The sequence below is a fragment of the Lathamus discolor genome, chromosome 5, assembly GCF_037157495.1.
Source record: "Lathamus discolor isolate bLatDis1 chromosome 5, bLatDis1.hap1, whole genome shotgun sequence".
In the NCBI taxonomy this organism is placed as follows: Eukaryota; Metazoa; Chordata; class Aves; order Psittaciformes; family Psittacidae; genus Lathamus; species Lathamus discolor.
This window is the reverse complement of record NC_088888.1, coordinates 29300418-29327815: the sequence shown is the minus strand read 5'-3', so window position 1 is coordinate 29327815 and position 27398 is coordinate 29300418. Positions and strand designations below refer to the sequence as shown.

The 27398-nt window shown below is 41.6% G+C and overlaps 1 protein-coding gene across 2 annotated transcripts; it reads right to left on the bottom strand.

Moving 5' to 3' along the window:
• Positions 1-4195: 4195 nt before the first annotated feature.
• On the bottom strand, positions 4196-27398 carry OPN3 (opsin 3). Of its 2 annotated transcripts, none has more exons than XM_065680179.1 (4): positions 26963-27398; positions 19941-20260; positions 18590-18841; positions 4196-6829 (listed from the first exon to the last, which is right to left on the bottom strand). In XM_065680179.1, exons 1-4 carry the CDS (start codon positions 27312-27314, stop codon positions 6566-6568), a joined length of 1188 nt encoding a protein of 395 aa, XP_065536251.1. In that variant the 5' UTR covers positions 27315-27398; the 3' UTR covers positions 4196-6565. The 2 variants fall into 2 exon arrangements, with proteins under 2 accessions (XP_065536251.1, XP_065536252.1); XM_065680180.1 differs by lacking the exon at positions 4196-6829 and adding an exon at positions 17254-17720.

The window sequence follows — 27398 nt, the reverse complement described above, 5'->3', positions numbered from 1 at the left end:
CTGCTCCTGAAAACATTCTGTCCTCTTCAGGCAGCAGCACATCCATTTCTAACCACTGATGCCTTATTTCACCTTGGACACTGGCATCATGTGATCTCCCAAATTTATTTTAAAAGCTCAGTGTCTTTTACAGCAATACCCTGATCTGGATGTATAAAACTTAGAGAAAACTCAAAGTAAATGTGGTTATTATTCTATCACACATTATTGCAGCAATAGGTACCAATAAATTATTTCAATACAGTTATTGAAACAAATGCTCCCCCACACACACTGTCAGTACATTTGATGGCAATTCTCTGGAAACCAGACATGCTATTAACTTTAATAGAAGTAGCTTCAGGGCAGGAAAGAGACAACTATAGCTAAGCTTCCACTTAAAATTTTAAATACGTCTAATATTCATGAGTTGGACTATTTTGTGTAGCTGTAAGCAGCTATGTTACTTGAACTATTTATTTACTGAGCATCTCTTGACACTGTTTATACTCTTAAACATCATGTGTACTAGTCATATGTCTGCCATCACTGCCTCACACTAGAAGGCATTTTTCTAATATTTTTTAAAAGAAAAGAATGTCTTCCTACACCTACACCTTTCCCCCCCCCCCCCCCCCCCCCACACACACCTCCTGCCCTAATATCCCCTCATTTGGAAGCTTTCAGACAACTGAAAACCATGCATAGTTCTGTGATTTGTAAAGTTTCGTTGTTTTCTAATGGGTTCAGAGAAAACGCTTTTTTTGCAACTATCTCTACAAAGACATGAGTCATTATTAGTAGAAGCCCTCATGTGAAATGGAGGTGTAGACTGGTATTGTGTGATGCATGTAGATGCTGTACTAATACTCTCTAACCAAAAGATGTTTTAAGCTCAGTGATGAGAGTTCAGAAGTGGACAAAAATCCTCTTCTGTATTTTACCTCTAGGAGGATAATCAGAATTCATGTTCAACAGCCCATCAAGCATGCTTTAATCTCTCCTCAGACCCAACTGCCAAACACGTTACTGAAAGAGTGCCAAAATAAAGATGTATTTGGCATAAGGAAAGAAAATACTGCCCAGTTGTGTAAGTACCTCTTTCTGAAGGCTGCAGCATGCCTTAGAAAAGACTAATTGCAGATGGAATTTGCACAGACACTGTTCAAGGTATCAGCCATGGCCCATGCCATCTATTCAATACACACCTCACACCAGCACAGCAAATGAAAGACACAGTATATTGAGGGTGTATTGATGCAAGTCGATTCCCTAAACCATGAAGACGATGGGACAGGTGAAGATAAGAGTATTTTCCAATTGCTGTCTGAGATCCATCCATCACAGAAACAAAATCCCACTTCAGCTACACCTGAAAACAATATAAATAAAGAAGTGCCAGTAGGTAACCAGGGAGTTAGTAAGTAAGGTTTAATAATTCTACACTAAATCCTGGCCTCAGTCTCCATCATCTATCCATAAAGATAGACTGGTTAAAACTAGCATAGCTAACCAGCCTGCATACACTTTATTCTCCCTCAGAGCAAACCTCAGGCTGCCTTGACGAGTAACAGATGGAATTTTACTTTCACTTGGACAAAGTTTCAGCAAGGCAAAAAACTGATTTAGAAGCACTTTAATATGCTGCTCCAGCACCATGCCTACACAATCTATATAACCAGCCTCCTATCTGACTGCATTCTCCAGAACGTGCAAAGACATAAGCTGCTCAAATTATCACTGTGACAGGCCAGATTTCCTATTACTTACAGATATCTATTTCACATAATTTTTCAAAGACAGAAGCATACGCTATATAAACTAAATATAATAGACATGAAACAGTGACTCTTCCCTTATGCAGGGGAAATGTGCAATGAAAACAGGTTTTTACGAGGCCAGGCTCGTTCTCCTGTCAGCAGGCACCGGCCTGAGCAAGCCACAAGAGGGAGCGCAAACACTGTTTGAAAATGCAACAAAGGGGAGGCAGAAGAGCCAGTTCCAGGCCGCGTTTGATGCCGAGTCTGTTGCTAATAACTTGCGTTCTAATTTGTACTGAAAATCAATTTAATTTCCTCTCCAGCTTTAATGCGTTATAAGTAATTCTTCAATACTAATCTGGTAAGGAGAGAGAGAAAAAGTCATTCATAACGTTTGGCTTCCACTGGATAAACAAAATGCCGAGCCAGGTCAGAGCAGCAGGCAAAGCGGCCTTGGGTGTCAGACAAGTGGGACAAGGCGGCACCGGTTGCCTGAAGCAGAAGAAAGAAAGATAGATCAACTGTGCTCTTCTCCCTCCTGCTTTTCATCCTGCTCTAGCTGCCATGGAGGGAGGGATGTGCAAGTACCAGTCCAACTCAAAAGGGGCATCTAGTGCCAACCTTTAACAGCAGCAGGAACTGGCATCCCCCACCCTCTGGGACTGTTCCAGCCTCACCCCCCTCCTCCTCTTTCCCTTTGTGATAGACAAAAAATAAGGCTACTTAACTGCCATGAAATAGCCTGTCAAAAGAAATACCTCACAAGAGATATTTTAAACCTGTGATGTTTATATGTGGGTCAAATATGAGATTGTGAAATCTTCTACCATCATAGTCAGATTTTTCTCATCTCTTACCTCTGAATATTATTCAGTGAAATTCCATTCTGGAGCTGAAGGTTGTTTATATAAGCCAAGGATAAATGTAGTCCTAAAGGCTGTTCTTTCTGGGTGGCTTAGCACAGTATAGTGCTCAAATATCCATTTCACTTAGCTGTTGCAGTATTCTAGCAGGAAATAGAAGCAGGATACCACTATTATGTAAAGGACAGGAGCACAAAGGATAATGCATGTGAATACTGATCTGCTGACTGATGTAATCATTGTGATAAAAGATAATGTGTAAATAGTTTAAGACTTGACTCTTGTATAAAGTCAGATACATGGAGCATAAAACTAGATGCTTCTGGAAGCTGAAAAAGGAGGAAGGTCAGAAGGCTGTGGAGCAGATCTGAACTTACATCACACAGTTCCTTGCCTCCATAGGACCCAGGGCAGCAGCAAACTGCACTGGCAGGTCAGTGGACACAGCTTCAGGATTCATGACTGCCCCGTAACACAGGGTGAGAAGGGATCTTTCCCCAGCATGAAAAGGATGTGGAAATGCCTCACAACAGAGTCCGGGAACAGCAGCTGCTGGGCAGGAAGTTAACCAAGGTTCCTGCATTTGCAGGTTACAAATAACATCCTAGCTAAATCATCATATGTATTTTTCCAGTAATGCACAAAATCAATGAAGCATCATTAAGAGAAGTTAATTGGCTCTGAGGCTGTCTTGGTACTCACCACACCTGCCACTTCCCTTTGATGACAGGATCATGAAAGTTCTTACCAACTACTTTACTTAAAATCTTCATAAATAGTGTATCCTTTTGCCCTTTGCACTTTCTCCTTCTCTTTCTTAGTCTGCATTTCTGTTACTTTAGGAACAGCTAATGTCCAAATGTTAATGCTAACCATCTTCCTCTTCCATTCCCTGTAATGGGAGAGAAAGGTCCCACATGAGTCCTTGCTAAACTAGCCAGTTGTGACATACCCAGAATAGAACAAAGACAGACTTGAGTTTTTTAAGAGATTAAAAAAATTCTGTAAATAACCTGATGATATTAAAAGCCTGACTGCTACAGTGCTTAAGTTCTGTGTCAGGGTGTGAATTTCGCATCAGTGCTGCAGCCACCCACAGAAAATAGTTAAGCTTAAAAGACAAGCAAATAGGACTGCAGCATGCTAACTTCACATGGGTACATTTACAAAGCTAGTGAAGCTTTACAGGCTATAACAAGTTACCATAAACGTTTCACAAGATTTATCATTTTAGGCCACCAAGTTACGCAAAGTAGCCAAGATAACAATGTTACAACAATATTTAGTGTTTAGTTTTCATATATTACGTAGTTGTTAGTGTGCTATGTATTTTAATAATTGTTGCATATCAATCATTAAAAATCATATACTGTTGTTAATTACTCAAATTTTACCTTCATAAATCTTGGGTATTTTTTGTTTACAGACATTATACTTGTTCCTTGTTCTTTACAAGGGTCAGCTAGAATCCTGAAATGCTATTGTTTTCTCAGGAGATAATGCCAATTCAATAATTCAAGCAGTACCTAACAAGTAATGATACCAAACCATCTCCCTCTTGGTGGGGGAAAAAAATATTTCACTGAGAATACATTGATATAAATAAAGTACATTTAATCAGTCACAGAAGACTCAATATACAGAAATCATTAAAATACCAAACACTTTGTTAAAAGGATGGAATAATTACATGGAATGCTAATGTACATCTTTCTCCATTTGTAAATATAAATGTGCATAGATGTAGTGATCACTGGCTGAAAACATAGTTCTTGACATTGCAATGAACATGCTTCAGTAAGAGCAGATATTTGACATGGTTAAGACAACTTATCTGTGCATTTAAAAATACATATTTAAAAAAAATAAATAAAAATAACAAATATGAAAGAAACAAAGACAAGTATATCACCATCTGTTTTCTCTCAGATTATATGATTTAATCCAGAAACCAAAGTGGACTCCAGATGCACTTTTAAACATGACACAGAGCCTGTTTACCAGTGCTAAAGCTCTGGAGGTGTGCATATATAACAAACTTACCTCTTCAAAAACACAGGTACAAGCACCATGTCACTTGTTCTGAGCTGAAGTCACTCCCTACTCCCAGGAACACTAGCAGAAAGCTTCTATGTTTAGACCCTGATTTTTTCTATCTATTTTTTAAGCTTCATTCTTGACTGCAGGACTAACAGCTACAGTGCCAACACCAATTTTTCACAGTCCCTCTGAACCTCTCAGAAGATTTGTCCCCAGAGGAAACAAGAAATTTCTTACTTTTCTTACAGCTTTCACAGAGATTGAAAAGCTGCATGTTGCAGATCCACACTGAGGCAGAGAAATTACACTGGTGCAATGGATGTGGTAGAGAACCAACTGCCATAATTAAAAATTAGTTCTCTTACTCACCCCAGGCTGACAGGAAGCCATGTCTGGGGTATTTTGTACCAACAATATTTTAAAAGGTGTAAAAAAAAGGGATAAAATTCTCTATCTGTTCTGTTCACTGAGCTCAAAGAAAATCATTACGCATACTACAACTAGATCTCTCATCACTCACATTACAATTAGAGAAGAGCAAGGTAACTTTTGCCTAACAGTTACTTTCACCAGAATGCCAGAGCAGGTTCAGGATTAATACAGGATGATGTTCCTGGTCCTATTCTGTTCAGGTACAGAATAAATGGATGCAAGATAAAGATGCATAAAGCACATAATAGTAATAACTGAAAAAAACAAAAAAAAAACCAAAAAAAAAAAACCAAACAAAAAACAAAACCCAAACCAAATCTCCCTTTTCACCGACCTTTCTTCACTATGTATCTCATGGGTCCTACCAGATAGCACCAAGAGAATGGCTTGCTGAGTACAGAGGACAGCTTTCTTGGGGCTTTTGGTTTAACTGTAGCCCCAGTCATTGATGACATCACTTTTCTCACCCCCTACACTGCAAAGCACCAATTCAGACCAACTGAACTGTAGGAAACCTCAAATGTTCTTCCTCCTTCTTCCCTTATAACTCTATACTAAAGGAACCTTGGGGAGCCTCTAGTCTGACTTCTTCCATTGTTTGGCTATCCTTGGGTGAAAAACCTTTTCCTTATTACCTACCCGAATCTCTTATTTCAGTTCGTGCTCATTGTCTGTGATACTTCCACTACGAATTGCCCTGAAGAGCCTTGCTCCATCTTGTTGAAAACCTCCCCATCTCTATTGGAAGGCTGATATTAGGTTACTGTGAGGATGCTCCATCTCTACCCTGATCAAGTGCAGTATCCCCTGCCTCTCCTCAAAAGACAAGGTACTAGAACCCCTGACAATCTTGGGGGACTCCACTGAACTCTCTCCAGTTTACAGATATCTGTCGTGCTTTGGGGTCCAAATCAATGCAGTAATGTAGATATGGTCTACTACTGAAGACAGAATCAAGGACATAATTACTTCACACTACTGGCTCCAATACTGTCAGTACAGCCTGAGATGTTGCTACCCTTCCTTGCTACCGGGGCACACTGCAGGCTCGTGTCCTTGTGTAACAGGACTCCACACCTTTTCCTCAGAGCTGCATCCCAGGCAGCCAGGGCCTGGCCTGCTGTGCTACAGAATTGCTCTTCCTTCCCAAGCACAGGACTTTGCACTTGCCCTTGCGGAACTTTGTAACATTTCTGTCTGTGCATTCCTCCAGCCTGACAAAGATCTACAATAGAAGTCCTACAATATGCTTTAAGAAAATGAATAGTAAAGACATCCATCAGCAATTTTGGCACAGATGAAGAGATTTCAGTACTGTGAGCAAAACTGAACTGCCTGCAGAGCCTTAGATGCAGAATCCCTTCAGCATTTCACAGCTTAAAAATGTGGTTTCCCTTGGCAGTCCACGGTCATTGCCACTAAAACTGGTTTCTAACCTAAACAGTCTACTGGCTGAAGTCCATCTCATTCTCACATCTCTTTACCTCATCCCTATAGTGGCTTTACTTGAATGACATTTACTTTTGTCTCATCATGTTTGCTGTTGTCATCTATTTGCCGAGTTTCATCACTGGTGATTATAAAAATTATAGAGGAAGAGCTGAAAGTCACTTTCTTCTTTGGCCTGTCTCCTGCTTTCTGAGACATAACTATTGGCCGTATTGGTTTATCATTCCCTGTCACTGGCATCTCTTTCTTTGTCCTCTGGAATCTCATCAGGCGGAAGCACAGGAGTTGCAAGAGGCACCGTCGAAACTGCAAGAGAGAATACATAGAATGAAGTTACAGCTTCCTAAGCATTAACTTCCTAAGCATTCACTTCCTAAGCGTTCACTATCACATATGATCTACTGACGACAGCAGTACAGTAAATGACTCAAAATAACAGACTTCTGTAACAAACATGGTGGCTTTTTAGTGGGTACCTTTAGGATCACCTACCCAGTAGGGAGCACTGAAGTGCAACTGAATATTTCACCAGTAGCAAGATCTGCAAAGAACACGGGGTCTAGGCTCCACAGTGTGCTATAGGTATCGTTCCTGTATTCAAAGGTCACACATTTGATCTAGCAGGGGAAGAATATTCTCATAAACACTTCACAGAAGGATGCAGAGAGAAGAAACAAGGGGAGGAAGGGGACACAAAGTGTTTTCTTCCTTTCAATTCCAGGGTCTGGAATTTTAAGAAAAGCGTTGAAGGACACAGACATAAAATGAAATTGCCATGGCTGGTAACACAGCAATAAAGTGTTCCCATTGAATATGGAGGGAACGGAAGTCTTTCAGCTAACTAGAAGCCACTTATGATACAGGAAGTTTGTTCAACCTTGTATCTAAATTAATGCAAAGTATTAATTGAAAGCTCACACCAGGAGAATGATAATTCCAGTAGTAGCACTGTTTTAAATGCTCCCATTATAGTCACCCTTCACAAAGCAAAGAATTCAGGTATGGGGGTTAAAAGATGCACTTACTCAGTAGTTCCACATCTGCACACATCTAAAGCTCAAATATGATCCTTTGGGGAAATTCTCTGGCTTTGCAAGAAAAAAACCCACACAACAACAAAGAGGGCAGGGAAAGAAACAATCCACCTTTTCTCTGAAAATGGAGGAGGACATTTTTCTTAACAGTCTTCTATTTAGCTGTGTTAAAAATCATTCTGTATTATCCTGCATAGGTATTTGTTTTTCCAGCTATTATGCAAGAAACTCCCCAACATGCCAGTTTGGAACAAGGTTTTGTTATAGGAAATTAATGCTACTCTGACACAGCTGAGGCAATAGGTCCTTTTGGGAAGGGGACCTAGAAAGTCACAAGTTAGAAGGACAATCTGGTGCAAGAGAATGGTCATGTGGAAGTCTTGAAGGCTTTGGAGAGGATGTCTTACCTCAGAGTAGCACAGAAGTGAGAAAGCACAAGCATGTTAGAACAGGTCAAATAGAGGAAGGGTATTCTAGATAAGAACTGGTTTTAGAATTCCTTTTAAAAGCAAACATCCCAGAAGATGAGTGAAAATATCATTTTGGTCTTAACCTAGAATTAGAAGTGAGTGAGAAGTACTTCACATTGTATCTCCAATAAGTGTGTTCAGCCGATTTGTTCCTATGCTGGCTATGACTTCACTGGCATTTTTCCTGGTCCCAGTTTGATTTTCTTCTGGATATCAGAACCTACACAATCTTTTTCAGATAAATTACTCAGCCTGATATCAAAGTATAGAGTCAGTGTCACGGTATAAAAAAAATCCCTCTGTTGAAAAATACTCTTTTTGAACATGATTATTATTAGCTCCCAATATCCAGGTCAGCTCTGATATTGTGCAGCTGTGTAACCCTTTATCTGCTTGTTGTGAAATGAGCTGGCGGGTTAAGCTGCAAGACAACATGTTGGGGGCTTCCTGCCTTCACTCAGGAACAGCATTTAAGCTCACCTTTGCCCTCAGTCCCGGCCTGAGCTGCAATACAGCCTTTGCTACTGCCCACTTGGCAGACAAGACCCAGTGACTTGGCTGCCTTGTCCCCACTGACTGCTGGCTGGCCCAGGCTGCTGCATGTCAATTGCAAACCAGGTAGGAAAACTCAGACAGTTCCATCTCTATAATGAGCCAAAAGATAACGAAATCCCAAGGAAACCCTTCTAGCAATCACTGATGGTTTTATACCCTTTCTCAAGTGATTCTATAAAAATCCAGATATCTTTATACAATTTTGGTTTCTGAAGTTTACAATGTGCGTTACACTTCCAGTTAGTGTTCTGGGTTATGGTGAAGCTGTCTTAATGTCTAAATAAATTCACCAACATTCAGTGGTTATTTTTATAACTTGATGATCTAGAGAAAGATGTGTAGTTCCCTAGTTTCCATATATTTGACATGACACTGATAACTCCAAATACTTCCATCGTCTCTCTGCTCTGTAAAGCATTGAAAAGAGCTATTACCACCATTATATCAGCAGTCTACTTTTCAGAATGAAGAACACAAAAGCAGACAAAAATATAAACTTGTTTCTCATGGAAAAGTATATCTTCTTAACAGTATGTTAATGTTTTTGTCCCCAGAAAACATTTCACTGTCATCCATGAGACTCTGGCTATGAATGCAGGAAATGAAAGCCATCCTGTTCCTGCTATGTGGATAATTAAAGACGAAGAAAAAGAATTGCTGATAGTGCACCTGGGTCTGGAGCAAACCAGGGAGTATTTGTGTGCATGGGTGCAAGGCTGGGCTGGGAAACAGCCTGGGGAGTGATTGTTTATAGAATGGAATTTATAATGGCTGAAGACAGTCACTGTGATTGATGTGGTTTCTGTTTGGCTTCATAGCTCAGGCCCGTATCTGTGTGCTATATGTTACCATGCTGGAATGAATAAAGTATAACTAGTTGTGGAAGCATGGGGGGGGGGGGGTGGGGGTGTTTAGCCTCTTTCTTTACAAACACTGCAAATGGTGCCCCATGTGAGGCACTAAACTGCTCAACATTGCGGTGTCTGTGAAATCCGACAGGGAATTCCTGGTACACCACCATTTGCCGATTACAGGTCAGTAACAACCGTTGTACAGGGAATTATGGGATTGCATTAGAAAAATGGGACAAGTAGAATCAGCTGAACAGAAACTGTATTTGAAAGTTTTACAGCAAATTTTAAAAATCCTCTGGATATCATTTGCCTGAGAGAGAAGCAATGAAACTTTTGTTATGGGTCAAATCAAATTGCAACTAGCTTCCAGCAACAGGGTCATTTTATACTCAGATATGGGAGAGAGTGGGAGAACATTTACAAACTTGAAATCACCTTGGTATGGAGGTTCCTGTTGATTTAATAGTGAGATGGCATTTTGTCTATTCTGCATTACCTAATTTACAACCTGCTGAGGATATAATTCAGAAACATGATAAAAAAAAATGATCAAAATACTGACAATTTGAAAGAGCAAGGACAGAAGGATGAAAATATCTTTTCTGAGAAGCCTGATAATCCTCTTGCTCCTGGCCCCGCAGATTCAGAAAAGGAGCCAAATTTATACCCGCCTCTGATGCCATTAAAGGCATTCACAACAAATATTCCTCATGTTCCTCAACCTACTGCACCTCCCTTGACTGATCTTGATAAAGAATCATTTGGCCAGCTGTTACTTAACCAAAAGGCTACCAAAACATTTATACAAAAATGTATGGAGAAAGGGAGAGAGGATGGTGATTTTATTGGAGACATGGCTTTCACTTTACCTGTATTTTATAGAACAGATGGGCAGGGACAACAACAACTGGTACATGAAAGTGTTCCGTACACAGTATTTAAGGAATTGAAAAAAAAATCAGTGATGGAAAATGGAATTCAAAGTCCTTATACATTAGGTCTTCTAGAATTGATGGCTAGTTTAGGATCTATGGTACCATGGGATTGGCACACTTTAATGCAGACGATTTTGACACCTGATCAATACTCGGTCTGGAGATTGGAATGTAGTGACTTAGTGGCTTTACAGGTATTAGATAATGCTCAATGAGGAACACCAATAGATGCTGACATGTTAACAGGCTCTGGGCAATGGTTGCATCCTCATGATCAAATCCAGCAAGCTGCCTGTATGGCTGTACGAGCCTGGAGGCGAGTACCTGAATTAGGAAAGAATCACAGAATCCCAAGGGTTGGAAGGGACCTCAAAAGATCATCTAGTCCAACCCCCCCGCAAGAGCAGGGTAACCTACAGTACATCACACAGGAACTTGTCCAGGCGGGCCTTGAATATCTCCAGTGTAGGAGACTCCACAACCCCCCTGGGCAACCTGTTCCAGTGCTCTGTCACTCTTACAGTAAAGAAGTTCTTCCTGATGTTAACGTGGAACTTCCTATGCTCCAGTTTACACCCATTGCCCCTTGTCCTATCACTGGATATCACTGAAAAAAGCCTAGCTCCATCATCCTGACACCCACCCTTTACATATTTGTAAACATTGATGAGGTCATCCCTCAGTCTCCTCTTCTCCAAGCTAAAGAGACCCAGCTCCCTCAGCCTCTCCTCATAAGGGAGATGTTCCACTCCCTTAATCATCTTTGTGGCTCTGCGCTGGACTCCTTCAAGCAATTCCCTGTCGTTCTTGAACAGAGGGGCCCAGAACTGGACGCAATATTCCAGATGCGGCCTCACCAAGGCTGAGTAGAGGGGGAGGAGAACCTCTCTTGACCTACTAACCACTCCCTTTCTAATGCACCCTAAGATGCCATTTGCCTTCTTGGCCACAAGAGCACATTGCTGGCTCATGGTCATCCTCCTATCCACCAGGACCCCCAGGTCCCTTTCCCCTTCGCTACTTTCCAGCAGGTCAACCCCCAACCTGTACTGGTACATGGGGTTGTTCTTCCCCAGATGCAAGACTCTACACTTGCCCTTGTTAAATTTCATCAAGTTTCTCCCTGCCCAACTCTCCAGCCTGTCCAGGTCTCGCTGAATGGCAGCACAGTCCTCTGGTGTGTCAGCCACTCCTCCCAGTTTTGTGTCATCAGCAAACTTGCTGAGGGTGCACTCAGTTCCCTCATCCAGGTCATTGATGAAAATATTAAACAGCACCGGTCCCAGCACCGACCCCTGAGGGACTCCACTAGTCACAGACCTCCAGCTAGATTCTGCGCCATTGACCACAACTCTCTGCCTTCTTCCTTTCAACCAGTTCTCGATCCACCTCACTACTTGATTGTCAAGCCCACACCTCCTTAGCTTATCTATGAGGATGCTGTGGGAGACAGTATCAAATGCCTTACTGAAATCAAGAAAAACTACATCTACCGCTCTACCATCATCCCTCCACCTAGTCACTTCCTCATAGAAGGCTATAAGGTTGGTCATACATGACTTCCCCCTCATAAAACCATGTTGGCTGTTCTTAATGACCCCCTCGTCCTTGATATGCCTAGTGATGGAGTCAAGAATAAGTTGTTCCATCACCTTTCCAGGGATGGAGGTAAGGCTGACTGGTCTATAATTACCCGGGTCCTCCTTCTTGCCCTTTTTATAGATTGGTGTGACCTTTGCCATCCGCCAATCCTCAGGCACCTCGCCCGTTTCCCACGACTTACCAAAGATGATGGAGAGTGGCCTAGCAATGACCTCCGCCAGCTCCCTCAGCACCCGTGGGTGCATTCCATCCGGACCCATCGATTTACAGATGTCCAGTTTGCATAGCTGATCCCTAACCCAATCCTCATCTACCAAAGCAAACTCCTTTGTCCTGACTCCTTCTGGGGCTATAGAAATCCGGGGCCCTCGGGGAGAGTCTGCAGGAGTAAAGACAGAGGCAAAGAAGGCATTCAGCACCTCTGCCTTCTTTATATCCTCTGTCTCCAGGGCACCCACTTCGTTCAGCAGTGGGCCTATATTGCCTCTTGTGTTAGTTTTATTTGCTATGTATTTGAAGAAGCCCTTTCTATTGTCTTTAACCCGACTAGCAAGATTGAGTTCCAAGGAGGCCTTAGCTGTCCTAATTGCCTCCCTAAAAAGAAAACTACTTCTTTCACAACTGTTCACCAAGAGTCTCAGGAACCCTATTTGTCTTTTACAGACTGATTAAACAATGCCACACAAAGGCAGATTGATAATCCTGAGGCTGCTGGTGTGCTTTTATTTCAGCTAGCATATGAAAATGCAAATGGCGATCGCAAAGCTGCTTTAGCCCCAGTCAGGGAAAAATTTACAGACATTGCTGAGTTTATTAAAACATGTCAGGATATAGGTATGGAGGTTCATAAGGCTTCTGCATTATCAAAACTCAGTATGTGTCAGCAAAAATGTTTTAACTGTGGACAGGAAGGACATGTTAGTAAAATGTGTCCCCAGAAGAAACAAAAGCAGAAAGAAAAAATGCCATCTCAACTCTGTCCCAGATGCAAGAAAGGATATCACTGGAGCAAGCAGTGTAAATCTAAATTTGATAAGGATGGAAATCCTTGATCAGGAAACACCAAGACGGGTGCAGCAAAACCCAATGCCCCTCAAAACAACAGGGGTTTTGCAGCAAACACTCCATCTCCTATCTTGCAGCTACCACAACAGACAGTGCCTGCTTGGATTTGGCAACAAGCGCCGACACCAAATTAGATTGGTAGCTATAGCTTTAACAGCAGCGCAATGTTTGGGGACCTTTACCAAAGGGATTTATAGGTCTTTTGTTGCAACGCTCAAGTACAACTCTCCAAGGAGTAAAATTTCATCCAGGAGTAATAGATTCAGATTATACTGGAGAAATAAAAATTTTAGGATCTTCCTTAAATGGCAGTTGTAGAATTCCAAAAGGTCAGAAACTAGCACAACTTGTTTTGATTCCATACTGGGTGCTGAAAGTAGAAATCAACACAGGGAATACCTCTGCATTTGGAAGCTCTGCAAAAGCTGAGGTTTATCGGACCCAGAAGATTACTTAGAAACAACCTCTATTGAATTTGAAAATAGAGAATAGAGTCTTTAGTGGATTACTAGATGCTGGGGCAGATGTTTTGATTATTTCACAATCTCAATGGCTGACTGATTGTCCCTTTGAAAAGACTTTAGCAATAGCAGCCAGAATAGGAGATATGCAATCTCCTTTTCAAAGTAGTCAAGTCCTCAAAGCTATTGCACCGGATGGTGCTGTAGCTGATTTTCAACCATATATACTGCCAGTTTCTATGAATCTGTGGGGGCAAGATTTGCAAATGCAATGGAATTTGTTGCTTACCAGAGATGGGGCAAATTTATCCTCACTGGTCTGAAGCCCCTGCTCAGACTCTCATGGTTAACAGAAAAGAAACAATTTGGGTTGATCAGTGACCTTAAAAAGGGGAAAAATTGGAGCAAGCACATTTATTGGTTGAAGAGCAACTGAAAGCAGGACATACTGTTCCATCTACTAGCCCATGGAACACACCAATTTTTGCAATTCTAAAGATATCAGGGAAGTGGCAACTCTTGTAAGATCTGCTTGCAATTAATAATGTAATGCAACCCATGGGGGCTTTACAACCAGGTTTGCCTAATCCTACTATGATTCCACCTGACTGGTTTCTTTGCATTATTGATTTGAAGGACTGTTTTTTTACAATTCCTTTGCATCCTACAGATTGTGACAATTTTGATTTTTCTGTGCCTTCAGTCAACTGTGCTGCTCCAATTCAAAGCTATCAATGGCCTGTTTTGCCACAAGGAATGATGAACTGTCCAACACTCTGTCAGCTAGTAGTTTCCACAGCTATATCACCAACTAGGAGCGCATTTCCTGAATCAAAAATTTATCATTATATGGATGACATTTTGGTCTGTACAAAAACAGAACAACATTTAGAAACTACCGTTGATCATTTAGCAGAAAATTTATGTTGGTTTGGACTACAAATTGCCCAGGAAAAAAATACAAAAAATGCCACCCTGGAAATATTTGGGGTGGGTGCTAACTGAAAAAACAGTAAAACCTCAGAAGCTAAAACTGGCAAACAAAACCACAAATTTGAATGATTTACAGAAGCTCTTAAGTACTATTAATTGTATGGGTCCTATGTTGAGTATTACTAATGCCAACCTTGAACCACTCTCTGATTTATTACGAGGGAACTCAGACTTGAATTCTCCTCTTGAGCTTACCTCTAAAGCTATTGACACTTTGAATATAGTGACTCAAAAAATTGAGACGCTACAGGCAGATAGAATGCATTTATACTTGCCAATTTCTCTGCTTGTTGTTAATATGCGACAAAGGCCATTAGGAGTTATATGTCAAATTGACAGTAATTCTGTTTACTTTTTTTATGGGTTTTTTTACCACATACCGAGAGAAAGACTGTGACAGAACCATTAAATATGACTGTTGAATTAATCACCAAAGGCTGTACAAGGGTTCAACATTTAACAGGCAACCACCCTGCAGAACTGTATTTACCATTAACTGTAACAGACTTTCAGTTCCTTTTTCCTCAGTCTGTTTCTTTCCAGTGTTAGCAGACTTTACAGGAAAAAAATTTCATGGCACTCTGAAACACAAATTGCTAAAAGCTTTTTCAGATTTTGATCTACCTGAGTGATCTGTAATTCAAAGGCAACCTATTCAAGAGGCTAAAACCATTTTTGTTGATGGCTCTGGAAAATCTGGCAAAGCTGCTGTTGTTTGGTTTGAAAATGATTCCTGGCAATCCTCTGTTATACATGTGGATGACTCTACGCTGCCTGTTGAAATTGCTGCAGTCTTACATGGGCTACAGTTGTTCCCTGCAGAATCCTTCAATATTGTTTGTGACTCAGAATATGTTGTTCGATTGTTACCATGCCTTCTTTTTAGCATGTTAAAAGAAATCGATAACTGTGCACTTTCTGACATTTTGCTGAAGCTAAAACTTTGTTTGGAACCTAAGAATTATTCAGTTTTCATTGGTCATATTAGATCGCATTCTAACCTGCCTGGCCCTTCTAACCACGGGTAATGATACAGCAAACTCCTTGACTGTTAACATTCTGCATTTACTTCTGCAGCCGCTTCACATTCCTCTTTTCATCAGAATGCCTCTGCTTTAAAGACACAGTTTAACCTGTCTTCTTCTCAAGCAAAGCGTCAGGTCTTGCCCTGACTATCAGTCAACAGCTCAGTTCTCATTTTCCATGGGTGCAAATCCTCATGGCTTAAAGGCAAATGAGATTTGGCAGATATTACACACATTGCTACCTTTGGTGCCTTTAAATATGTTCATGTGTCTGTTGACACATTTTCACATCTGATTTCAGCCTCTGCCCATAAAGGAGAGAAGGCTCGTGATGTTATCCAACGTTTAACACATGTATATGCTACCTGAGGAATTTCTTCCCAGTTGAAAACAGATACCAGCCCTGTGAATAATTCATTAGCTTTTTCATGATTGTTACAGCAGTTGGGCGTCATGCATGCCACTGGTATTCCCCACTCTCTACAGGAGGCCAGGGGATTGTGAAAAAACTCACACTGTTCTGAAATTCATGCTACAAAAATAAAAAAGGGGGAATATGGTCCCTCAAGAACAATTAGACAATGCCATCTATACACTGAATTTTTTGAATTGCACTCAATCTTCCATAAATACTCCTGTCACTGCAGTACAATGGCATTTTCCTCTGACACTCCACCTTCTGAACATGCTGGAGTGTGGTACCGTGATCCTTTGGGCCCACAGAAATGGGAAGGGCCTGTGGAGCCGATAACCTGGGGGTGGGGTATGCTTGTGTTCTCCTGCCTACAGGTCTGTGGTGGTTGCCTGCAAAGGTTGTCAAGCCATACCATGAGCTGCACAGGTAAGTTGAAGAACCCAGTGCCTCAGATGCAGGAAGTAACTTTGAAGACCCCAATCAGAATGAGACAGAGGAAGAGAAAAAGGAAAGATTTGTAAAACATTACTTGGGGGCAACTGAGAAGTCTACATCAAACTGCAAGTACTATGATGAACGCTGTAGGCATGGAGTCCTCTCCAATTAATACTTTTCTGGCTTACTTAATCATTGCAGCTGATTCTGCTGTAAATACATGCAAATCAATGAAGTCTATAACCAGACTGAGTTTAACAACTCAAATACATGTGCTTGCAATGTAGCTATTATTAGAGGCTGTGATTTTATGTATAAACCACCTGCATTTACTAGCCAGTTGCTAATAAGAAACTACACCTTGTATAGCCCCAACCCCTATCAGTATGGATTTCTCACTTGCAAAAGAGATGTCAGAGCATGCAAATTTACACTAGCTGCTAGAATATGCTAAGGCAGAAACTAGAAAGTTCGTAATAACTGTACATCACACTGGTAGTGTTATAAAGCAGGTAATAGAACAAATTAAGAAGGGGGGAGAACACCACTGGTGGGAAATTTTCTGTGGCTGGTTCCCCACTGCCACTAGCACCTTCAATGTGCTGCTGCACCCTGTAGTAGTTATACTGCTAATGTAAATCCGTCTGTGCTTTCCCATGATAGTGACTTGTTACTGGATGAGGCTGCTGAAACTCTGCCTTGACAATGAGGTGCAAGGACTGAGGCTGGCCAAATGACTCTTACCACAGTCAAGGGCAAGACTGGGTTGGCCTCTGTGTTTGCCACCAAGAAGAACCTTTAGCTCTGCTGTTAGCTGCAACCCAGCAGGCACTGAGCAGTGGGGACACACGCTATGCCAGACCTTGCTGTGACGGATGGCCTCCTGTGTTATAAGAGGGTCATCCAGAAGGGAAGGGCAGGCTAAGCAGCCTGCGGTTGGCACAAGAGATTACTTAGTCCAAATATCCTGCTCAAGCACAGTCACCTAAAGCAAGTTTCATCACCCTCAAGACAAAAAAGCAAAAGTTAGCATAAGAAACTATTATAAGCAACAATAATACAGTAACTATTGTATTTGAACCTTCCATCTTCAAATGCTAATATCAAGAAGCTGCTCTTGTGTGATTTAAGACTCCTTAAGCAGAGAAGGAGACAAGGAAAGCCAAGGACTGTGGTCTTTGGAAGTAACAGCATCTATCTTCAGGTTTCCAAGGCTCCCAGTACCTCTGGCTAGTGCATTGGTGAGATCTTGTCTTTGGAGCTTGGACATCACCACTTTACTTTGCTTCTCCTCCATCTGATCTGGAGACTTGTTGCCAACTTGCGAAGAACCAAAGCCAAAGTGCTCGCCGCCTTGGTCGTGCAAAACAAAAAAGGGGGAGATGTGGAAACTGCAAGCTGCCCTATTCCCCCTAGGTGCGTAATTAAAGAAGAAGAATTGCTGATAGCGCACCTGGGAAGAATTGCTGATAGCGCACCTGGGTCTTCAGCAAACCAAGGAGTATTTGTGCACATGGGTGCAAGGCCAGGCTGGGAAACAGCCTGAGGAGTGATTATAGAATGGAATTTATAGTGGCTGAAGACAGTCACTGCGATTGATGTTTCTATTTGGCTTCCTAGCTCAGGCCTATATCTATATGCTATATATACTACCATGTTGGAGTGAATAAAGTAGAACTAATTGTGGAAGCATGGGGTGTGGTGTGTGCACGTGCGTGCTGCAATGAATAGTAGCTCTGAAAATTGTTACTGGTGTAATATCTGAAATAGTATGCAGAGTTGTTCAGTCCTTGTGTTGCCATAACAGAAAAGTCAAAGGCAGGCTTTCTGTTTCCTAAAAAAGCCTGGATATTATGAATTTTCTGTGGTGGAGTTCTGTTGTGATGAGGGAGTGATTCAGATGAGGTTTTCTAGGTGTAATCCATTTCATGGGTAAACTGTCAAAACCAGACACTTAAATTTTGACACCCCTACCCTTCCCCTTTCATGTGTGTGCTCATTGTTGTGAATTCAGACATTTAAAATTAGTTTCTGATAAGGTAGTACTTAAATCACCATCAGGGATTTTAATTATACCAGATCTTTACCATTAATTCTAGCTGTTCAAATTAAAAAAATAAAAATAATAAGAAAATCTTTCATCTGTAAGTCTTAGATTTTTTTTTTTATTATTTGAATAACCAGTTGAAAAGTTTAAATCTGATTTACTTTAATGTACCTACCTTTCTACTCATGAAGATATAGATGACTGGATTATAAGCAGTGCTTGACTTCGCAAAGAAAGATGGGATGATGGCTACTGTTGGAGTTACAAGGTTGCTATAGCCATATGTTACCAGGAGGGAAACCACTGCATAGGGCATCCAACAAATAAGAAAGGTGGAGATCATTAAGAAACACATTTTAGCCACTTTCTTTTCATATTTTAGAAGTTTGACCACTTGAACAGTCTGGAAATCTTCCACACATCGAAGCTGCAGAAGAAAAAGATAAAATGGTGAAGTACAATAGCTCTATAGTTTACTTGAAAATTAATAGTTCCACATTTATTTATAACTAATTTGCTAATTCAGTTTTAGGTACAGACACTACATACCTTTTTGTGTGAACAACAATTCTTCTGGAATTTTATGTCATGCATACCAGACTTTTACTGGGTATATTAGGTATAAAAATACAACTAGAAGAAAAACAGGATAGCATATCTGCTGGAAAACAGGGATGTAACAAAACATGCTGCACATATAAGTATTTTAGAAAACTGACTTGCTCTCACCCACTGGCATAAGCAAGTTCAGTCAACATTTAGTGATCCTTTGTCTGACTAGTTAGACAATCCTGTAGATTTGTGTCATCAGCAATGTTTAAAGAGGATAATTTCATAAATAGATTTCTCTGTACTGCTCTGCCACTTAGTTTGTTACCCTGAAATTATGAAGACTATTTACAGGAGAACACTAGGCAGGCAGTTCCCAGTGTTATCTGAATGAGTCACAAAATGAGGAAAAGATGGGACATGTATGTGAGTGTTCTCCATAACAATTATTTGTTGTGCCAATACTGTTGACCACAAACTTGAATGGATCCACACTAATTATTCACAGAATACAAAACATTAACACTTTCTGACACAAAGGATCTGGACTGAATTAAAATGGGTCACCTTAACATAAGAAACTGTTTTAGCAGGGCTTAATCTCCACTTGGAAGAGTTTTACAGGGTTATCTTCTCAGGAGTGGTGAGGAGAATAGAGTTCTTTGATCAGGAAAACTGCAGTTTTATATTTGCCCTTTTTCAAGGCAAAAAAAAATCCTGATGTGGGTTAGTGAGCGTGAGCATTCCTTAAACTACCTCCCTGTCAAACTACACAACAAATAGATCTTGATGTCTCTAGGTTGGTTCTCCTCCAGCCCTACATCCTTTCTAGTGGTACCTGACATGGATGAACATTAAACATTCAAAAGCTGGAATAGGAAGTAAGAGTGTGAATTTAGACTCTGATCCAAGCTTAATACACAGCATTTTTCACTGAAAATGCTACAGTAAGAGAACTCTTATTTGAACTAACTTACCATTCTTACTGCATAGACAATATGGCCATAGCAATAGGCCATGATCCCCACAGGTGCTACCAGACAGCCAAGGAAAAAAAGGATCACAAAGGAGGTATCATTGGGGTCTTTTGACTTCCAGTCGACTGAGCAACCTAATCCATGAATTTCCAGTGTGTATCTGTTCCAGCCCAAAAGAGGTGCTCCAGTCCAGGCTAATGAGTAGAGCCAGATGTATGTGATAGCCCGCCAAGACCAAGAGAAGTCAATCACTTTAGCATGAACTACTCGAATGTAGCGTTCATAGGCGAGAACAGTGAGAGTCATAATTGAAACTATTCCTGTAAGAAAAATAAAGAAAATCAATTAAATTACTCACAAACATTGCAAAGTGGACTGAAGTCCTCCTAATAAGCGTTTCCTTTACCAGCAGGTTAACTCACAATTAGCTGGCTCACATTGTGAACCTAACACCAATATGCTTTTTGGGTGACACCCCATCACTCACTAACTACTAACTCAAACAGCACCACTAACTTCAAAACTCCTCAGAGAAGGGTGATGACGTGACCCATGACATACAACAGCCATGAAGAAGGACAAGGAAAAAAATTTAATGGAACAAGCCAATACTTCTTCCTAAATATTACTTCATGAAGTGAAAGATCATGCTCACACTGAGCTTCTTCTATTAGCAGTTGTTGAGGGGTTTGCTGTTGTTGTCATTGGATTGTTTGGTTTTGGGGGGGTTTTGTTTGTTTGTTTTAGGGTGGGCTTGGCAGGGGAGGGGGAATTGTTTTAAGGTTGGGGTATGTGGAGTTTTTTTTTGTTTTAGGTTTTTTTGAGATTTGGCTGCCATATAAAAATGAGATACTCAACAATAACAAAGTCTATTAGAAACCTAGGGAATTCAGAGTTGAGACTCAAGTCAAAGAAAGCCTTCAACAACTAATATCTTTAAATGATCTGTAACAATGACTGGAAACTTTATATGTCATTTGAGTTTCCCAACTACTGGGAATTTCAGCTATTCTGTGTGCACACTTTGTGGCAACAAATTCCATTATGAAGCTGCAAAACCATAAAAGCAGAAGATGCCCAAGGGACTCTAAGTGGCAAGAGCTGGAATATGCCTGCCATTTCCACATGTAATGACACAAACTAATAACACTCACAGCAAAGATATTGAAAAAGTTTGTTCAGACAACTTGCCACAGTCAATGTGCAACACGTATTTTGACAGTCTGCAAGTTTTTTCCATATGCTAACAGCACTTTTAAGTTCAACCATATTTCTATAAAATACATACTAAAACTAATAAATAAAATTTAATGAGTCACTTATATCTGGTTTGGGCAATAACCTGTACCTCTGCCGCACTGACTGCAAGGAAGGAAAATTTCCTCTCAAATGAGGAAATTGCAATTAAATGAGAAGTTGGGAAGGGAGAATTTATGCATTTTTGTTTAAATTTAATTCAGCTGAAGATCAACTCTGATATCAAGGGATGGTTTCAAGCAGCATTTGTTATATATTCAATATCCTAGACAGTACTTTTTGGTGGGAAAGGATGGGAATACATAGCAGTAGAAAGTAAAACTACTGGTTTTCTTCTTTGCATGCTCAGAAATCAAATTGAAAGGCAAATTTCAACCATAACAGACCTCAAGTCACAGCTACCATTAAAGAAGTGAAAATACAGACATTCATCCAAGGATAATGAAACTTCAAGCACTCCATACATATGCTGGTTGAGGTATCTGTCCTAGATACTACTTTCTCATGCTAGTCATGTAAGTTAAAGACAACTCTATCTTCTGTTCTCTCTCTCTCTTCTCCCCCCACCTCCTGAATACATTGATTTTGGGCCAGTTTTGGTTGGCTGCTAAATAGCAGGTTAACAATGCACATTGTAACCACAGAATACAATGGTGTTACTTGAGTTGTCAAATCTTGGCAGAGATTCGCCAAGAGCACACAAATGCAAGGCTTCTTCTGCTGTCCCCACAGAAACGCAGAGCTTTGCATAATGCCATACATTTAGTGGCAGTTCTTACCTAAAACCTTGCCTTTTATAGCCCACTACAAATTTACATCATGCATGTTCTTGCACTGCTTCCAGCTACCTCATATATGATTTATGCATGTAGATGGCTCATATGTGATAATTATTTCTTCTGTACTCTGGGTTTTCAGAATCACAGAATAGTTTCTGTCAGAAGGTCCCTTCAAAGGTCTTCTAGTCCAACATCCCCCCAGGATGGGCAGGGACATCCCCAACTAGATCAGATTGCCCAGAATCATATCCTGCCTGGCTTTGAATGTCTCCAGGGATGTGACATCCACCTGTCTGGGCAACCTGCTCCAGTATTTTACCACCCTCAGTGTAAAGAATGTTTTCCTTGTGTCCAGCCTGAATCTCCCCTCTCTTAGTGTAAAACCATCACCCCTCTTCCTATCGCAACAGGCCCTGCTAAAAAGTCTCTTCCTGACTTTATTATAGGCCCCTTTCAAGTACTGAAAGGCTACAATAAGTTCTCCCCAGTCTCTTCTCTCAAAGAAGAAATTATGCTATGGCATAATGTAGCAAAAGAGATTCAACTCTGAGACAGACCTTCTGTTTAAGAACATATTTTCTGTATCAATTAATCCTTGACCTACATCCAAATACTGAATTACTATTTTGCATACTAATCTGAGGGGAAAGCCTGTCTTCTGAAATCCATCCTTGCCTCATTCACATTTGAAAAGCTAGACAGCAGCAATTTAGTTGAAACAACTTGTCCAAGACAAGGTGCTACTTCAGTCTTCAGCTTTGTATTACAGAACATATAAGCAGTCTTTTTAAATTCAGCAATTAGGTGTACGATATGTTTTAGGCAACAGCTATGTATCACTTCTGAATTTTCAACAAATTAGAGCATCTGCAGGCAAATCTAGGTAGATGAAAATTACTTCTAGGCATAATAGACTTGTATGTTTTATATACACCTCTCCTATAAAACTACAGAAAAATTAACATCTCTTCCATGCTCAATCCTTCAAGTGATCAACTCACTTGGAAAAAAATTGCTAAAGCTGAATGCACACAGTCTCCAGCTGTCTGTAACACAAGCTCCTAAAGTTGTCTGCTGAGTGACCATATAAAACACTTTTAGTGAGATTAAGTCAGTACATAGAACATACATTAGTAACGCAAGAGGGTGGCACAGGGCCTCATTCCTTCAGTGTGAAAAGTCTTAGATAACATAGCTAACAATTATACACAGAAAAATGTTTTTGCTTTGCTTTATTTTAAAGCCAGGTCCACAGGAAAGTCTCTAGCAATTAATCCTTACTTCAGCATGATATATGTGTGTGACAGAGGGAAGGAGTAGGGAGGCAGTCAGCTTGCCTTGAAACAAGTAAATAGCATAACCTCAGCTATACACTCTGCAGCTCTTCTCAGAAAAGTAAGACTGCTTACAAAATTCCAGCTCACATTACTGGAAGGGAGTATACACCTGGATCTCAACATTTACTTGGTAGCGCATCAAGATCAAGCCACCATATGTCAATGGTGACTTGTCCAGAAGGGTCATAATACTTTCAATTATCTTGACATTAAAAGCTGGCAGTGCTTATTTCCCTTACAAGAACAGCTTACAGTTAGAAAATACAAGTGCCTCTAATCACACTTCAGTAGCACTAGCCTTTCAACCACAAACAATGGGAGTTTAATAATAGAAAGCCAACCTCAAAATACACCCTTACTATGCAATCTTCTGTCCAGAGACTGCCTCAGATATGTGATTTTTGTTCCTGTTCCTCAAGACCATTTCTGTTACTAATCAGTTTTACCATTATTTTCTTCTTTTGCTTAATTAAACATATCAGAAAGTGTTAGAAGAACACTACTGGCAGATGGCTGCCATTTTTTGTATCTGAAGTGATATATGTTTGAAAGGTACATATGTACATTCCACAGGATCAGACTAGCTTACTTCTGAACCATCAGGGCCTATTTCTATGTACAGAAGGCATTAAAGCAGACATCCATTGCCTGGGGATGGGCAGGATAAAAACTTCTCTTGTGCACATCAAGTTCTGCAATAATCACTGTCATTTTAAAAAAATCTTGTTAGTCTGCTTGTGAAAAGGCAGAAGATGCACACAAAGATTATATGCCTTGAGCCTGTATTGCACAAATACTTGATTCAGGTTAGAGGGTATCTGTATCTTAACAAAGACATTTGGGTATGTTTACTTGCCAAGTGTCTGCCCTAGCAATTATACCCCAAAACTTATGCTCTCAGTGACAGACAGCAAACCTCTTAGGTACAAGTAGTCTCACTAAATCAGATGAAGAGATTACATGGATCGCTACTATTCACAGCTTGGTCAACTACAGACAGGGGAAAACTTAAAAGCTTTTACATAAGGAGAGGGTGGCAAGCTCAGTGGGACCAGCATAGAATTGAGTGAACATCTCATGGAGAAGCAACCCGCACAGTTTAAATACATCACTTAATTGAAGTAGCTATCCTATTCCACCAGGATACACCACCCATTAAAAAATAAATACTGGAACTCAATATAATAAAATTAAATGGGGATTACTGTCTAAGACAGACAACAACGTCAAAGACTTGTCTGTTAGTTATCTATGTTGCTTTCCCCACACTAGTATCTGGCATGCTAAGAATGGCTTTGTAATAGCAAAGAGAAGATCTTTTCCTGGCCTCTGTTGTGAAGACATATGTACCTGAACTGTATCTTGACTTCAAATTTTAATGTAAAATAAGAAAATAGGGATTCTACTTGTGTACAAGGACATATGTTCAGTAGTCAAAATGATCCATTTTGCACTGTAGCAACCAGAACTCTGAATATACTAAAGGCTCAATGAAAAACTTTCAAGTCCCAGGAAAAACAGCCAACGGTGGCACGAACACCAAACTCTGAGCTGTACAGCACAACACAAGCATCACTACATGGGCTTGCAGAGTGATAATATTATCATAATGCAGAAGCAGACTATTGTGAGGAACACAAAATACAGCCAGTTATTCCTAGACACAGTCTGTAGCTCTGAAAAGTTTCAGAACATGAACATCTGCTTTCCCTGGTAACACTAGCAAATGTCTGATAGCTGCGTACCACAGAAATCATCCAATACCAAACCTTGCACAAGTGGGAAACTACATCTTGCATCCACTACAGCTTCCAAGCCATATAAGCCATAAGGTTTTTGCTGCATTATGCAGTAGCAGTCAAATCAGCCAGGAGCAACTGGTCTGCTGACAAGCAGGATACCCACCAAAATGACTATATACTAGCTATATGACATGCACAGTTTATTAAATAAGCACACTAAAACAAACAAGCACACTAATCCAAATCAGGTATATATCTCTATATAGTAAATAAGTACTATAAAGCAAATCATATATATATACACACACATATAAGTATTAAAAAAAAGTAAAGTATATGGGAAAATTAGCAATGCATCAAATCATTGCTGCATCGAGAGAACAGATTAAGAAGAAATACATCACCAATTACCACAGAATCATTATCCAAGCCCAAACTTCCAGCTGGGAAGCCCCATTGCAGCCAATGCCAGGAGTGTCAGGTAACTGGGAAAATTTCTGCACAGTGAGTCCACCTGTAGGTGAGGCTTCAGATTTGGCTGCAAGAGGGTTCTGCTTTTATATGCTTAGAAAACATCTGGCTTTATGCTACATCTGTAATTGTTTACTCATGAGGCTGTGCAGTTTCTCACTATCTCACTGTTGTCCACACCAAGAGCACTGGCCAGGAGCCCCAGTGTGGCCAAGTATGAAGGTCATAGAACAGCTTCACACCTATGTTCTCCTGCTTCTTTCTGACAAACAGTCATGATGAACATAAACATATATACCAAATACACTGTGACAAAAGCACATACTTTGTTATGTCTCCCAATCATGAGTGGGAATCAGCTGTCAGCTAGGTTTCCATTCATTCCATCAACTGTGATCATGACTGATTTGCTTTGTTCCAGCAACCCAAAGGTAGACCAGAGTGCCATGTGAAACACACAGCAGGAAAACTACAAAGCTTACTAAAGACTTTCATTTGCCTTACTAGAGCCAATTTTCAGCGCATACACATTGCAGGGGCACACTGTGATCCACCTTTAACTTGCACACCTCTCCCCAGAAAAAAAGCACCCGACGTGAGCTTTAGATTCCGCTACTGATTAGCCACTTTCACCACCAGAAACACAATCCTGCTCTTTTGCAGCATCCTTTATCAGTAAAACAAAGCCGTATTCCTTTGCCCCTGCTACGACACTCCTCGAACTTCCCATATGGTCAGAGGAATCGTGGGCACTGCCGCAGGCTGGGCAGCGTTGGAGGCGGCTGGGCAGAACTGCCCCGGAGCGCAGCCGCGTTTCCAGCCGTGCCACCGGGGCAGGACAGTGCTGGCCCTGACATGGAGGTCGGACGTGCTACTCGCCCGCTGACCACAGCTTTTCCCCACATATAATACAACCTCGTGCTGTCAGAGCAACACTCGGGCAACTCGGAGACCCCTTTTAACAACGCTGCTTTTCCCCCCTAGGTTTCCCGTCACACCGGCATGGGCGGGAGGCCGAAACAGATTCCCAATGAATTCAGTGTCTGCTACAGGTCATTCTCCTCAGCGCCGTCGACCTTACCAGAACTCTGCCGCGCGGAGCCGCCGGGAGGGGGACCCGACCCCTGCGCCCTGGCAGCCACCACAGCGGCGGCTCCTCACTCTCCCTTCTCCCCGGGAGGAGCGGAGGGCGGAGTGCGCTGACTGAAACGGGACGAAGGGACGATGAAGTAAGCTCCCGGGACGAGGCTGTGAGGGACGCGGAGGTCGCTTGAGGGCAGGGGAGAGGCGACGGCTGGGCAAGGGGTATATGACGATTGGGAACAGGCAGGAGGGGGGACGGGAGCAGGAGCCCCGGGAAAGCTGACAGGGAGAGTACGGGCAGCCGAGAGGAGAGACTCAGCGGGACAGGAGGCGACCGTGACCCCAGCACCCACCGAAGAGGCTGTTGCTAAAGCCGTCCCAGACGCAGCCGGCAGCGTCCCACACCCAGCGGCTCCTCAGGCAGGACATGAAGGTAAGGCTCACGCCGAAGACGGACACCAGCAGGTCGCTGAGGCTGATGTTGACAAGGAAGAGGTTGGTGGGCGTGCGAAGCCGCTTGAACTTGTAGTAGAGCACCAACACCAGCAAGTTGTTGCACAAGCCCAGCATGCCTATGGTGGCGACGAGCAGCGCCAGCAGCTCGTAAGTGCTGGCGCTGAAGAGAGGCCGCTCGCCCGGCACCTCCTGCTCCGCCGCCGCGGGCTCCGGGCTGCTGGTCGTGCCTGTGCTGTTCCCCGAGCGCATGGCTCGCAGCCCGTCCGCAGCGCAGACAAACCTCTCCACCCGCTCCGAGCCCCATAGCCGAGCGAGGCTGAGGGCAGGAGGAGG